The following is a 16,492-nucleotide window of genomic DNA, read 5'->3' on the forward strand; positions in this document are numbered from 1 at the left end:
TGCAACAATGGCAATGACTTTGTGAAACAGAAAATATTAGAACAAAAAAATTAATACGAATATTAACAAACAAATGCTAACAAAGGAAACCGATAACCATTTCTCGATTGAATTGTTTGCTAAATGCATCTTAGCGAAGAAAGAAAATTAACACATGGAACACTATGGTATACTCCTTTTTAAATGCATGTTATCAATATTTCTAAACAGCTGTTGCTGAATTTTAGATTAAAACCTGATAAGCTTTCAGACAGGCAAGCCTTTCACTGTTTACCGTTACCTTTTATTCAAATTCATGCAAACTATTGTTGGACATTCTGTCAGTGTTTCAAGATTCGAACCTGACCTGTATACGTTTTAGACAGACAATCTATAAAACAATCATCTATGTAAAATTTTACTGATTCAGGCTCCCCCTTTTATTCTGGGTTAAATCTGCAGGTTTTCTTTTGGTTCTTCATCATATTTCTCATAGTCAACCACCCTCTTGTAGTTAACACATCAAATAATTGCATTCCAGTTACGAAAAACCAAACAAACTGATGTACAGTGCCATGCAAATGGTACAATCATCAACTATAGAACTGACGTCAGGTATATTTCACAAACAGGTCTTAGTTTATGTTAGGGCTGAACAAGACAGTCTGAACCGTACTGCATTTCTTATTCCTGACAGGAGCATGTTAAAAATATCTAGTAATTAGTACTATTGGAAATACAGTTAAGAAGAATAACAATTGGAAATTATAATTATTTTTATCTCCATTATGAAGTCCCTAAGTGAATTGGTTAATGGTAACGGTGGGGTGAGTAACTCTAATAATTACTTGGCATGGCAGAAAATAGTCTGAAATTCCATTAGATTTGAAGGCTGGCCTTGCATGGCTGTGAAGCCCGAGCTATAATAATGATTATAACTTGAAAATTATTCAAAATTTACCGTGGAACCGAGAATTCTAAATAGCAACCGTGGATTAGGCTATGCTGTAATGTAAATGTTTGACATTTTTGTTATCTAAATTCAAATTGTAAATTGTGTGCGCGATGATTATTGCACAATTTGTAATGATTTTTCAAGATGATTTTAAAATGTTTCTTTCATATAGATTTCATTTTAGTGATGGGTTTGTTGTATGGAAGTTAGATGTAAAGTTAAAATTTAAGATTTACGGACTTAAATGAATCTCATGAACGGCCTACATACATGGGTGAGTGTAGAACTTGGGATAGTGACATTGACCGTTGCAAAGTCTGACGAGAAAAATGCAACATCCACTTCAGCTAACATAACACACAAGTCATCATTATAATATTTGAAAAGGTCATTAGGAAGTCAGATCTCAATACAATTTGTTTCAAGGACTTTTAAGGCCTCTTGCTATGAGAATGTCAAAAGCTGTGCAAGAAACTGCATTTATGCATTTTTTGGCATGAAGGTCAATTGTTGTATGACAGAGCATCTTTTGAGGGGTGTAAAATGTCACTGATATCCACTTCATAAAACTGTGAAAAGAATTTTTGGGTGTGACACAAAATTCTTAAATGAAAACAAAAGCTGAAGATTACATCATATGTAGATATTTTTGTTAAGATAAAAACTATATTACACTTGTTTAATTTAACACTGGTGTCAATCAAACTGCCAACAACATTCCCAACATTGTTCATTCATTAAGCATCTATGAACATTATGCTTTTCCATTGACCAAGATTGTCCCCAAAACAACCATAAACACCACAAAAACGATTTCAAGTACATGTTAACATTACCCTTATCTATTGAACATCAGGTGTTCATCAAACAACAATGAGTATCACCCTAGTCTATTAAAAAGGGTGTTCACCAAGAAACTATGAACAACACTACAGTCTACTGAATACTGGAGTGCAGCTTGAACATTGGTATTTGGCCCTGAACAATTGTGGTAAATTAAACAGCTTAGAAAACTGAACATTGTTACCAACCAAACAGCTAAGAAAACTGAACTTTGTTACCTATCAAAAAGCTTAGAAAACTGAACATTGTTACCTACCAAAAAGCTTAGAAAACTGAACATTGTTACCTACCAAACAGCTTAGAAAACTGAACATTGTTACCTACCAAACAGCTTAGAAAACTGAACATTGTTACCTACCAAACAGCTTAGAAAACTGAACATTGTTACCTACCAAACAGCTTAGAAAACTGAACATTGTTACCTACCAAACAGCTTAGAAAACTGAACATTGTTACCTACCAAACAGCTTAGAAAACTGAACATTGTTACCTACCAAACAGCTTAGAAAACTGAACATTGTTACCTACCAAACAGCTTAGAAAACTGAACATTGTTACCAACCAAACAGCCCTGAAAACTGAACATTGTTACCTACCAAACAGCTTAGAAAACTGAACATTGTTACCAACCAAACAGCCCTGAAAACTGAACATTGTTACCTACCAAACAGCCCTGAAAACTGAACATTGTTACCTACCAAACAGCCCTGAAAACTGAACATTGTTACCAACCAAACAGCTTAGAAAACTGAACATTTTTACCTACCAAACAGCTTAGAAAACTGAACATTGTTGCCAACCAAACAGCTTAGAAAACTGAACATTGTTACCAACCGAACAGCTTAGAAAACTGAACATTGTTACCTACCAAACAGCTTAGAAAACTGAACATTGTTACCTACCAAACAGCTCGGAAAACTCAACATTGTTATCAACCAAACAGCTCTGAACATTGAACAATGCTGTCAACTGAACAGCCCTGAACATTGAACAATGTTGTCAACCAAATAGCCCTGAAAACTATTCAAGCAACAGTCGTTCTCAAAACACTGACCAGGATGCATGAACACAATCAGATATTATGACAGGGAGTGAGCACCACAACTAACCCATTACTATAGAAACCAAGAATTGTTCTATCAGCATTTTTCCAAAACACTTTTTCAGTCGTTCGTCAAACTGTGATAAAAGCTGAAGCACAACATTTGAAGAGTTATTTATTTGTTCATCAATACTGCTGTTTTCTACATGATAGGGAGACTGCTTCACACTGAACCTGACACAAAGAAACCCTTCCAGGCAGACTGTCTGATGGGTAAGTGGACAGACAATAATGTGATGCTACTTCTAACCTACTTCTGGCTGTAGCCCTTTTGTTGAGCAGACAATATTGGTTCAGATAATAACATGGCACCTCCAATCTTCCTTTACATTAGTTATCATGACTTCTCCTGGCCTTAGTTATCTTGGCCAGCGACCTCATGGAGGCTTGGGAAGGTTCAGGATAAAAAAACAACATTTGAGGATAAAACAGGAAATATGAATCAGAGCAGCAGAAAATTCCGCAAGTCAAACCTCATTTGGCAGACCAATAAAAACCATGTCTTGGTGATATGTACGCTAGGAAAACACTTGTATAGAAATACTTATCGACAACAACCATTGTCTTGGTGATACACAAGCTAAGAATCACATGTACAGTAAGAATCATTGACGACAAACATCATCTTAGTAATGTGTAACCTAGGAATAACTTACATGGTGAATGTAACATAAATGACAACCCCTGCCTCGGAATTATGTGTTACCTAGGGTATCACTTGGAGAGCGACAATCTTTGAAAATAACTGATTCACTGTGGTGATATGTAACCTAGGGTATCACCTGTATAGTAACAATGTAACCTAGGGTATCACTTGTAGAGTAACAATGTAACCTAGGGTATCACCTGTAAAATAACAATGTAACCTAGGGTACCACCTGTATAGTAACAATGTAACCTAGGGTACCACCTGTATAGTAACAATGTAACCTAGGGTATCGCCTGGATAGTAACAATGTAACCTATAGGGTATCACCTGTATAGTAACAATGTAACCTATAGGGTATCACCTGTATAGTAACAATGTAACATAGGGTATCACCTGTATGGTAACAATGTAACCTAGGGGATCACCTGTATAGTAACAATGTAACCTAGGGTATGACCTGTATAGTAACAATGTAACCTATAGGGTATCACCTGTATAGTAACAATGTAACATAGGGTATCACCTATATGGTAACAATGTAACCTAGGGTATCACCTGTAAAGTAACAATGTTACCTAGGGTATCACCTGTATAGTAACAATGTAACCTTGGGTATCACCTGTATAGTAACAATGTAACCTATAGGGTATCACCTGTGTAGTAACAATGTAACCTAGGGTATCACTTGTATAGTAACAATGTAACCTAGGGGATCACCTGTTTAGTAACAATGTAACCTAGGGTATCACCTGTAAAGTAACAATGTTACCTAGGGTATCACCTGTATAGTAACAATGTACCCTAGGGTATCACCTGTATAGTAACAATGTACCCTAGGGTATCACCTGTATAGTAACAATGTACCCTAGGGTATCACTTGTATAGTAACAATGTACCCTAGGGTATCACTTGTATAGTAACAATGTAACCTAGGGGATCACCTGTATAATAACAATGTAACCTAGGGGATCACCTGTATAATAACAATGTAACCTAGGGTCTCACCTGTATAGTAACAATGTAACCTAGGGTATGACCTGTATAGTAACAATGTAACCTAGGGTATGACCTGTATAGTAACAATGTAACCTAGGGTATGACCTGTATAGTAACAATGTAACCTAGGGTATGACCTGTATAGTAACAATGTAACCTATAGGGTATCACCTGTATAGTAACAATGTAACCTTGGGTATCACCTGTATAGTAACAATGTAACCTTGGGTATCACCTGTATAGTAACAATGTAACCTAGAGTATCACCTGTATAGTAACAATGTAACCTAGGATATCACTTGTATAGTAACAATGTAACCTAGGGTATCTCCTGTATAGTAACAATGTAACCTAGGGTATCACCCGTATAGTAACAATGTAACCTAGGGTATCACCTGTCTAGTAACAATGTAACCTAGGGTATCACCTGTATAGTAACAATGTAACATAGGGTATCACCTGTATGGTAACAATGTAACCTAGGGTATCACCTGTATAATAACAATGTAACCTATGGGTATCACCTGTATAGTAACAATGTAACCTAGGGGATCACCTGGATAGTAACAATGTAACCTAGGGTATCACCTGTAAAGTAACAATGTTACCTAGGGTATCACCTGTATAGTAACAATGTAAACTAGTGTATCACCTGTATAGTAACAATGTAACCTAGGGTATCACCTGTATAGTACCAAACACTGTTGAAAGCCTTGTATGTTTTTTGAGGAGTAAGCTAGGATTCCACAAGATTTTGTTCTTTTTGAACTGTGTTGTCACTAAGTATTGAAATATTTGTACCGTGGTAAACTTTGATAGGATAATACAGAGCGACTCAGCTGGGAGTTAATGAGATAGAGTCACTGTATTGAAATGTGTTCTCCCTAAAATACTTTGAATTTCAATTACAAATTTCAATTTTGTGAAAAAGTGCATTATAATATTGATGAGATAAATAAATTGAAAATGACAGTACTGCATCTGAAAATGTTTCATAACATGCTAGGATGTTGCCAGTCTTTGAGGATTCTGAAGGCACCCTTTGTACATTCCAGTAGGGTCTTATTCTCGAAGACAATGCTCACAGCCACCGGTAGCTGTTAAGAGCTGGCTTTGTGCAGACGTGGAATCACCAGTGAGACAGCTCCTATTAAGTGGTATTTGACAGTTATTTAGCAATTCTCCTGACATTCTGTCACAGAAGGAATGTCAAATGTCCTTGTGCCTCGCGCCAGTTTTACAACATTATAATTCCAAGTAATCCCTGGCAAAGGGAAACCAATATCTGCCAAGATGAGCTGAAATAGGCTCTAATCAAGACATATGATTTCTGCTATTATTGCTCGCTTCAAAAGCTAGTTCTATTTTCAGATATTCAGTGTCATATGCATGTGGCCAATTAAAAATGCAATTTTTAAGAAAATCTGAAAAATTATGAAATCTTTTTTAATTCTTGCATTAAGACAAACGTATTGGATCACTACACATGTACTTTTGAATTTCAATATTTTTGAAAATAAACTACATGATGATGACGCTGAAAGTCTTGCATGTGTAAATCAATCCTAGCCCCTGATAAAATTGATTTGATTACATCATTGATTAAACTTAGCAGGTAATATAATTGTAAAATAGTCGGACAACACCTTGATACCTGTTTCGTCTCAGGTATAGGTGTTTTACTGGAATAGTTTTGTGAGTTCACAAGATGTAAGATAATTCTACACCAAAATAGTTGGTAAAATATTAAGAGAAAGTATTATTCTTAAAACATTTTGTGTTTGGTAACACAGTAATAAAAAGAACATGACTATTTCTGTGTTATCTTTATCTACATATTGAGCTCTTCCATAAATCGTTAAACTCATAACTACATAATCAGTCTAAAGAGGGGACTAGCTGCATGTCCTTGGTCCCTAGTGTCATCACATTGTAATGTGACAATCATCATTGTTATAACAATGAAACAACGAGACATGCATGATTAAGAAAATAACAATAGATACAACCCTGTATGTCAGTGTCTGGATAATACCCTAATGAGATGTTTAGTCCCATGGGACAAGGTGTAGGTGTTTTACAATGTCAATGACTAATGTGTTTCAAGTGCTTTCATAGAAGTACGCTAAGAGAAGTGCTGCCACCTATAATTCCTTTAGTCGACAGATACATGTATTCCCTGGCTAACGAGCTGCGGTGCTGTCAAAGGCAGACATAAGTTTGTTTACTCCCACTGTTGTTGGACTTTTTATATTAGAAAACAAACAGGATCGTTTTTAAGACCGACATCATCAGCTGTGATTTGTCTCAATAGAACAGCAGCCATCTTTCTTCATGAGTTCCACAACTAGTCACGTAACGGATAAGGAAGAGGATTGTTATGTCAATTTAAATGATAGAGCGGATCTTGAGGAAAAAAACCAAAGACCTATATATCTCATTGTTCTAAAAACATAAATTTTACATAGAAACCAAATTTGATATAGTTAAGATGACCTTTAAACATTCATCCCCATTTTCAATCCCAAGAGATTTATATATCAGTGGTTCAGAATATTATTTTTGCTGTTTCTTTTTTTTACCGCAGCAAAAACTATTGGAGTGATGTTTAACGAGGTTTTAAACATCACTTTTACTGCAGTTGTGTTTATAAAACATTAGGAATGGATCCTGTCTGTTCCAATGTGTAGTAAAACATTTGTTCTTGTCTTAATCTGTTGGGGGAACCTGATGTGGATGACAGACATATCAGTTACACATAGGAGATGGAGCACAGGTAGAGAGACGGGCTTACAAAGGAGATGTAAACAGCGACAGACTACCTACTTCTGTCACTTGGTTTGGTAGCATGCAGGAGGCTGCAGTCTCAAGACCATGCCGGTGGTGGAGATATTGATTTATATAAGGTCTATATAGGATACATGTCAAGTGTCTATATCCACCCGACACTGTCAAAGCTTGCCATCACCTCTAGTATAGACATCACCACTCAACATTCTAATTGTAAATCTATAGTAACTATACGCCGCAGTCTGTAAGTTTTATGTTCTATATTTGAATGTTTTCTTTTATCTATATACATATTTCCTTTCATATTTTTCAAAGCTTTTTATCTGCCATTGTCCAATATTTTTAATTGTTTGTCTAAGCTTTCTAACCTATTCAGATTCCAAAAGATTGCACTTTTTTTTTTTTTTTTATTTGTTTTTTTAATTTTTTCCATGCCTGAATTTTTCAAAAGTGAATACCCTATTCCAGTTATAGTTTAAGTATACCTTTTAACACATAAATCCTTTTGAGCTATTTTTTCAAATGGTTTCTTTGTTGTGTCTGTGACATTATTTCCGAGTCAAAAATATTCATATCTCCTACGTGTTTGGTACCAGGACAACTTTTAACATAAAACACTGTTACCAGAAAATAAACCTGACCAGTAATTCAACCACAATGCAACAGAATGGTGCTTGGAAATAGATTAGTCTCGCCAGTAACAATTCTCCTTGCCAGAAGTCATAGATAATAGCTCCACCTGCTCCAAGGTCATCTTGACAATAACCAAGCTTAATTAAGGCCAGACATCTCCGATCTCTTTTTTGTCTAGCTCAAACCATCCAAACATTATCAATTACCCCCCCCCCCCCCCCCTTTGTTTTTAACAAGGATTATACAAACAGCCCTGAGGCTGTGAGTCCTTCTCTTCTCCTCATTATAAGTTGCATATCTTCATCAAAGACTTGATGATTTGTTTTATCATTTACAGTAAAACCAGGCCACCTTGTGTTAATTCATAAAAGGTATCTAATGTCATCTTATTGAACACCAGTTATATTTCACGAGTATTGCAGAATGCTTAAACATTTTTGACGAGACTACACCAGCAGGAGTACAAATTTGATTTTTGAAATATTGGCTAATTTTCCCTTTTGGGCCCTGCCCCGGCCCCTAGGGTTGGGGTAGGAATCCCAATTTTACAATTTAAAACCATCTTCCTCCTCCAAGGATAATTCTCAACAAGTAAAAATAATTTCCAACAGAAAATTGTCAAATTATACCCAAAAATGTTGTTTCCCTATATAAACCATCCGGGATAGTAAACTTTATCCCCCCCAGGGGAGAACGGATAGCTCGGGGGTCCTGAAATTTACAATTGAAATAAAGCCCCTGATGATCTTTCCATCCATGCAGAGAAAATGACTGTTATACCTCTGAGTCTGGAGAAGAAGATTTTTGAAATATTGGCTAATTTTCCCTTTTGGGCCCCGCCCTGGCCCCTAGGGTTGGGGTAGGAATCCCAATTTTACAATTTGGTAGCCTCATCTACCAAGGATGCTTCTGACCAAGTTTGAAAAAAATCCATCCACTGGTTCTTGAGAAGAAGTTGATAATGTAAAAAGTTTACCCAAGACGCACGACGGACGACGGACGGAAAGTGATTGGAATAGGTCACTTGAGCAAAGCTCAGATGACCTAAAAAGACAACAACACTTCTTATAACCACTGATTTGGTGTTTTCTACCATTAATACACAGCATATCATACCTGTTTTCATTTGTATAATCATATCGGGGCTGTGGATCTGGGTCATGGCTGTTTACATCATAGCTAGCTCGTTCATCCTGCAACAGAAGAGACACAGCATAAAATTAACTTATTTTGTACACTATAAAAGTGACAATCTGTCTTATCTAGATATTGACCACATTGATCTGCATAATTTATTCGTACCGTTTGATAACTTTTATGAATTGTACAATGCAGTTCCAAAATGTGTCAGAGATGATGGTTCCTCCTGAGGTTCAAGCAAAGAAGAACCTTAATACCGACCCACACTGCCGACATTGTGATGACAAAAAAAGAAAATTTTGCAAAATTTCAATATTTTCATATACAAAGATGCCAGAAAAATTAATTCTATTCCAAACTTCTGTGTGTTCCTAGGTCCGTATTGCAGTGACAACTCTCCTGCAGTAAAAAGATAGCCACTAAATTAATGCACAATGTAAGCTTCCTCTCTTCCACAAATACTGGTGCTGTATCCTGAAGCAAGCTTCCCTGATTAATAGTGACGACATTATGTCCACCAGAGAATTAGTCAGATTCTTCCAGATCTGATAGCTTCTTAGGCTCTTACCTAATAATAACTCAACAGATCTTTTTATTACTTCAGATGCTCTACATTTCTATGGCATTACTTGGTGATGTTGTAGTTCTTCTATTACATCACCAAGTCGAGGCTAATAAAAGGTTTGTAAACTTCCCTTCAAGATTTATTGGTCAACAGAAAATAAGTTTGTACTAAAACCAGTACATGTACCACAGGATGCAGATTTTATGATGTTCAAGTTTCATTCTGTAACTTACACAGCAGCTATACAGTTTATAGAAGATCAGACCCGAGTCAAAACCTACCAAATAGCCATAACAAGCTCTGACAGTACTGTAGAAGTCAATTCTGTATACATATATTACCTGTAAAACAACAAGTATGATGAATGCTGATGGAAATTAAATCTATAAGTGTATTTAATTCTCTAAATGTTACACAATGTTGAAGAAAACAACAAGAGAATACCAAAAGTGTCATCAAAATATAAAACTAGAGCAAAATATGAAACAAGGGCAAAATATAAAATAGGGAAAAATATAAAACTAGGGCAAAATATGAAACTAGGGCAAAATATTAAACTAGGGCAAAATATAAAACTAGGGCAAAATATGAAACTAGGGCAAGATATGAAACTAGGGCAAAATATAAAATAGGGAAAAATATAAAACTAGGGCAAAATATGAAACTAGGGCAAAATATTAAACTAGGGCAAAATATGAACAAAGCAAAGATTTACATGGAGACCCTGTCCTGATGAAAATTCTCTGTCGTAAGTTTGTCTATCAGCAGTCGACATAAATAACAAGAGTCTTGATATTTGAAGCAAGTTCTTGAATACTGAATCAACTGTGATGTAAACACTGTAGGTAAGAGATACAGAGATGTTACTATCAAGAAAGTGAAAGCTGAAGGTATAATGGCTATAAACATGTACAACAGATTTCTACCCTCAGTAGATGTGACATAGCCTAACATGTACCACAGATTTCTACCCTCAGTAGATGTGACATAGCTTAACATGTACCACAGATTTCTACCCTCAGTAGATGTGACATAGCTAAACATGTACCACAGATTTCTACCCTCAGTAGATGTGACATAGCCTAACATGTACCACATATTTCTACCCTCAGTAGATGTGACATATAGCTTAACATGTACCACAGATTTCTACTCTCAGTAGATGTGACATAGCTTAACATGTACCACAGATTTTTACCCTCAGTAGATGTGACATAGCTAAACATGTACCACAGATTTCTACCCTCAGTAGATGTGACATAGCCTAACATGTACCACAGGTTTCTACTCTCTATAGATGTGACAACAAACTCTAAGCCAAAGTATAAAGCACCAATAGAAAACCACAAAAATACCAAGTCAAACCTATTACCGCTGCATCTTAATATTAATCTATAACAGTTAAAAAGCCATGTAAACCTTGATCCAAATATTTTGGTTAATTAAGTTTAAGAGTTCCTGTATTACAAAATATAAGGTCAATGTCTAACAGGTGGTGCTTTACTGTTCATGGTCAAGGGTTTGGTTTACGAAAGGTCGTGTGTAAGTCTGTACATGGATGGTCAAGGATTTGGTCTATAAAACGTCGTGTTTAAGTCTGTACATGGATGGTCAAGGGTTTGGTCTATTAAAGGTTGTGTTTAAGTCTGTACATGGATGGTCAAGGGTTAAGTCTATAAGAGGTTGTGTTTAAGTCTGTACATGGATGGTCAAGGGTTTGGTCTATAAAAGGTTGTGTTTAAATCTGTACATGGAAGGTCAAGGGTTTTGTCTATAAAAGGTTGTGTTTAAATCTGTACATGGAAGGTCAAGGGTTTGGTCTATTAAACGTTGTGTTTAAGTCTGTACATGGAAGGTCAAGGGGTTGGTCTATTAAAGGTTGTGTTTAAGTCTGTCCATGGAAGGTCAAGGGTTTGGTCTATAAAAGGTTCTGTTTAAGTCTGTACATGGATGGTCGAGGGTTTGGTCTATAAAAGGTCGGGTTTAAGTCTGTACATGGATGGTCAAGGGTTAAGTCTATAAAAGGTTGTGTTTAAGTCTCTACATGGATCGTCAAGGGTTTGGTCTATAAAAGGTTGTGTTTAAATCTGTACATGGAAGGTCAAGGGTTTTGTCTATTAAAGGTCGTGTTTAAGTCTGTACTTGGATGGTCAAGAGTTTGGACTATAAAAGGTCGTGTTTAAGTCTGTACATGGATGGTCAAGGGTTTGGTCTATTAAAGGTTGTGTTTAAGTCTGTACATGGAAGGTCAAGGGTTTGGTCTATTAAAGGTCGTGTTTAAGTCTGTACATGGATGGTCAAGGGTTTGGTCTATAAAAGGTCGTGTTTAAGTCTGTACATGGATGGTCAAGGGTTTGGTCTATAAGAGGTCGTGTTTAAGTCTGTACCTGGATGGTCAAGGGTTAAGTCTATAAAAGGTTGTGTTCTACTGTACATAGTTCAGGGTTTGGTTTAGTAGAAGGTTGAATGTATGCATATATTATTGATATTCTGTAATACTCTCAGGACTATAATGAGGCCGGCAGACCACTGGGTACACCAGATGCCAGATTCGTCCATCTGTACCCAGGAAAGGTTAAAGATAAACGACCTAATCAACATATCATTATCTTGTAACCTACAGACTCAGCCATATAATCCCACATGTCGGAATATCTCAAAAGCATCAAATGCTCCTCAACATTCTCTATAGAATTTGATCCTGATTATAAAACATGCGGCAGTACAAATTGGGCTCCCCCCCCCCCCCCCCCCCCCCCCCCTCCCCACTCTTGGCATGGAAGCAAAAACAAATTTAGACTTTTTCTCCTATTTATCAAACCAAATCTTGTCAAAGAGATCAAATTTGTATCCTTATACCCGAGACCAGCATTAATCAATGAGCTTGATGCTGTACACAAGCTGAGGGTGAGGGTTCTGTATGACTACTGCTCCTGTAGAGGAGATCTACTATCAATGTCAACACATCAACACAAGCTTACTCCACCCAACATACTACATTCATAGCATTGTAAAAACAGAAACCATGTCCCTTCTAACCAACAAAGTAAAAAAAACATCTGACATTTGAAATAAATGAAAGGATTTCAAGGGAGAGATTAACGGATACCAGTTAACGTACTTAACATAATCCTGCCAGGTTTGAGGAACGGGCAACACTTTAACGACTTTCCCCCCCATATCTTTCCATTATTTAAGGCAGCAGATAATAAAAACTGGTAATTCAAGATTTCAGAAAACGGAACAAAACAGCTTTCTCATGAGACTTAACAATCTGTAAGGTACAACAGCTTCAAAAGTAAATTTTGGATACCAAGTTTACTTATACGCGTAACAGTAAATAGAGCATTCAACTAATTACTGAATGTTGTCCAGAAAAAACCACTCCACCACCAGTAATGTATAACTTTAATAACCGACACCTGTTAAAAGTCTTCCTAGGCCGAGTATACAGATCCTCACTAGTGATGGACGGGAGCATATCCTTACCTTCATTACTTCCTTTACACTACAATAGATGAATGACACAGTTGTCTTTGAACTGGATTACTTGCTGCGCAAATCAAGGCTAATTAGCTAGCATACAGACTAGCTCTGGATATCCTTTAGAAATAACAGAAATCTTTGAAACGTTTATAAAATGAATTCTTTAGAAACGTGCTGTCAAGTTTCACCTTGACTAACAGATTCATGTTATGCCTATGCAATTATGGAAGAACAATATTTCTTTGAAAAAGTAGATCTGTGAGACGAAGATAGGTAATTAGGACCATGTGCGAGGATGTTGTAATCCTATAGTATTGTATTTATCCCAGAGAAGCTTTACAACCTTATAATAAATCCAATACAGAGTGAGGTAGCAGGCTAATCAACACAGCTCTATCAAACGTTTAACTTAACAACTTTAAACCAGACCCCAGCTCCCTTTCTATCAAAACCAAAACTTTCTCAGGTTGTCTTGATCAACAGTTCCAGTACATCAACTTTATCAGTTTCTGTCATCAGGGTACAACCTTGAGCTATTTTCTCTTTCCCTGGAATTCTTATAGACGTCCCCTTTCTTCCTTCCCTATAGATACATACAGGGGCAGTACAGGATCTTCTTCCCCATAGGAGATATACAGTAGTCCTATAGAATCTACTACCACCCTCTAGGAGACGTAGAGACTTTTCATTTCATTTGGGCGTGTGTCATATATAAAAGTGTTTAAATAAATGTTTAATTTTACAGATAAGATAAAGTGCTGTACAAAGAACTGTTATCGCTGTCTTAATTCCAAACTATTTCTCCAACATTAATCATCGGATAGGCAATCCGAGAGTTAGGGTATTGCCACTGAGCATTGGGACACATTATCTTAATACAAAAACACTGCCAAGTTTAAAACATGCCAAATTAAATTTGACACGTATCACAGCAAAATTAAAAGTTAATCAATGGTAATTTAAGCAAACAAAACTAGATGAAAGCAAGAAAATTCGTCCCTCAGTAGTTAACTTTCAAAATGCGATAATATTAAAGGTGTGCTATTGCAATGCAACAATTAATGTTAAGTTGTAATGCAATAATGTTAAGGTGTATTATTGTAATCTGATAAAATAAAGGTACATTTTTGTAATATTGTTTAGTAACATGATAATTAAATTATAGACATATTAATGTCATGTGAAAATGTACAAACATCTTATTGTTATGTGAAAATGTACAAACATCTTATTGTGATGTGAAAATGTACAAACATCTTATTGTAATGTGAAAATGTACAGACATCTTATTGCAATGTGAAAATGTACAAACCTCTTATTGCAATGTGAAAATGTACAAACATCCTATTGTTATGTAAAAATGTACAAACATCTTATTGTAATGTGAAAATGTACAGACATCTTATTGCAATGTGAAAATGTGCAAACATCTTATTGCAATGTGAAAATGTACCAACATCTTATTGCAATGTGAAAATGTACAAACCTCTTATTGCAATGTGAAAATGTACAAACATCTTATTGCAATGTGAAAATGTACCAACATCTTATTGCAATGTGAAAATGTACAAACATCTTATTGTTATGTGCAAATGTACAGACATCTTCTTGTTATGTGAAAATGTACAAACATCTTATTGCAATGTGAAAATGTACAAACATCCTATTGTTATGTAAAAATGTACAAACATCTTATTGTAATGTGAAAATGTACAGACATCTTATTGCAATGTGAAAATGTAAATATGCATAAATATCACTGTAAATGTGAAAATACAATACAAAGGTATATAATTGTTATGTGATAATGGAAAGGTGTTCCATTGTAACATGCTTATATGAAGACGTATTAAGATAATATTAAGATGTTTCATATTTAATGTGTTAATATAACTTCAGACTATTAAGATATACACACCTGTCTCAAACATGATATATATGAGATATAGCCTGTTACACAAGCCTACTGTTGTTCTACATCAGACATGGAGATGGAGAGTTGTTTTCTCACTCAACATATCTCACATGTCTGGCTTATGTTAACTGAAATTCTCGTCTTGTCGTCAACTCCAAAACAAATCAATTTAAAAGTAATTTCAAAATAATTATCTATCACTAATGTACACGAACATTGTTTATTTTACATTTACATGGCAGGTATTGAATTACTTCAAAATAAACTTATTTCTGAATTATTTCCAAACTATTTACTACTGACTGTTTGTTTATGACATTTGCTTGATTTGTCAGTAGCCTCAACCCTGCCACAGCTTGCTGACATTTGCAAGCCAGTCAAACCGGCTACTGTAGGTGTTGATAGCGATAGACTGACACCTCATTTACTCTCCCTCGGCCCTCCCCATCTCCTCTACAATATCGCTTTACATCTCATCACTACTTTATGTGCTGTCATCACCTTGCATAAGCTCACATTAATGTTTACTCCAAAGTTGGTGCCCTTTTTGGCTATAAATACCCTTCTCAAACTAAGACCATCTCTTGTAAGGTTCCTGTCTATCCATTGAGAGATAGAGTGATTTCTCCAAGAGATGGAGGAAGGGTTCTACAAGATGTAAACAAGCTATGTGCCTACAGTATTCTTATCTCTGTCGATCCTGACGTTGGGAATTCCAGACACCTTATAGTACAACTAATAACCAAAACAGATGCTTTGTAAGTCCAGTGGTGTTAGAGGGAACTTCCCAGAGCTTTGTTCCTTACTGTGTATCACCTCACACTAACCTTGTGTGTCCAGTGGTGTTAGAGGGAACTTCCCAGAGCTTTGTACCTTACTGTGTACCACCTCACAGAGCTTGCCGTACCTTACTGTGTATCACCTCACAGAGCTTTGAACCTTACTGTGTATCACCTCACAGAGCTTCGTACCTTACTGTGTATCTCCTCACAGCGCTTTGTACCTTACTGTGTATCACCTTACACTAACCTTGTGTGTCCAGTGGTATTAGAGGGAACTTCCCAGAGCTTTGTAACTTACTGTGTATCACTTCCCAGAGCTTTGTACCTTTCTGTATATCACCTCACAGAGCTTCGTACCTTGCTGTGTATCACCTCACAGAGCTTTGTACCTTCCTGTGTATCACCTCACAGAGCTTTTTACCTTACTGTGTATCACCTCACACGAAGCTTGTGTGTCCAGTGGTGTTAGAGTGAACTTCACAGATCTTTGTACCTTACTGTGTATCACCTCACCCTAACCTTATGTGTCCAGTGGTATTAGAGGGAACTTCCCAGAGCTTCGTACTTTACTGTGTATCGCCTCACACTAACCTTGTGTGTCCAGGGGTGTTAGAGGGAACTTCCCAGAGCTTTGTAACTTACTGTGTATCACCTCAC

The 16,492-nt window shown here is 36.3% G+C and overlaps 1 protein-coding gene across 3 annotated transcripts in view; it reads right to left on the reverse strand.

Moving 5' to 3' along the window:
• LOC110447249 (furin-like protease kpc-1) overlaps positions 1 to 16,492 on the reverse strand; it is a 149,286-nt gene that overhangs the window by 32,230 nt on the left and 100,564 nt on the right. For all 3 annotated transcript variants that reach the window (XM_021492820.1, XM_021492819.1, XM_021492818.1), the window contains exon 5: positions 9,064 to 9,140. In XM_021492820.1, coding sequence (XP_021348495.1) covers positions 9,064 to 9,140 — 77 coding nt within the window. The remainder of the gene's footprint in view (positions 1 to 9,063; positions 9,141 to 16,492) is intronic.

This window comes from Mizuhopecten yessoensis, unplaced genomic scaffold, assembly GCF_002113885.1.
Source record: "Mizuhopecten yessoensis strain PY_sf001 unplaced genomic scaffold, ASM211388v2 scaffold3235, whole genome shotgun sequence".
Classification (NCBI taxonomy): Eukaryota; Metazoa; Mollusca; class Bivalvia; order Pectinida; family Pectinidae; genus Mizuhopecten; species Mizuhopecten yessoensis.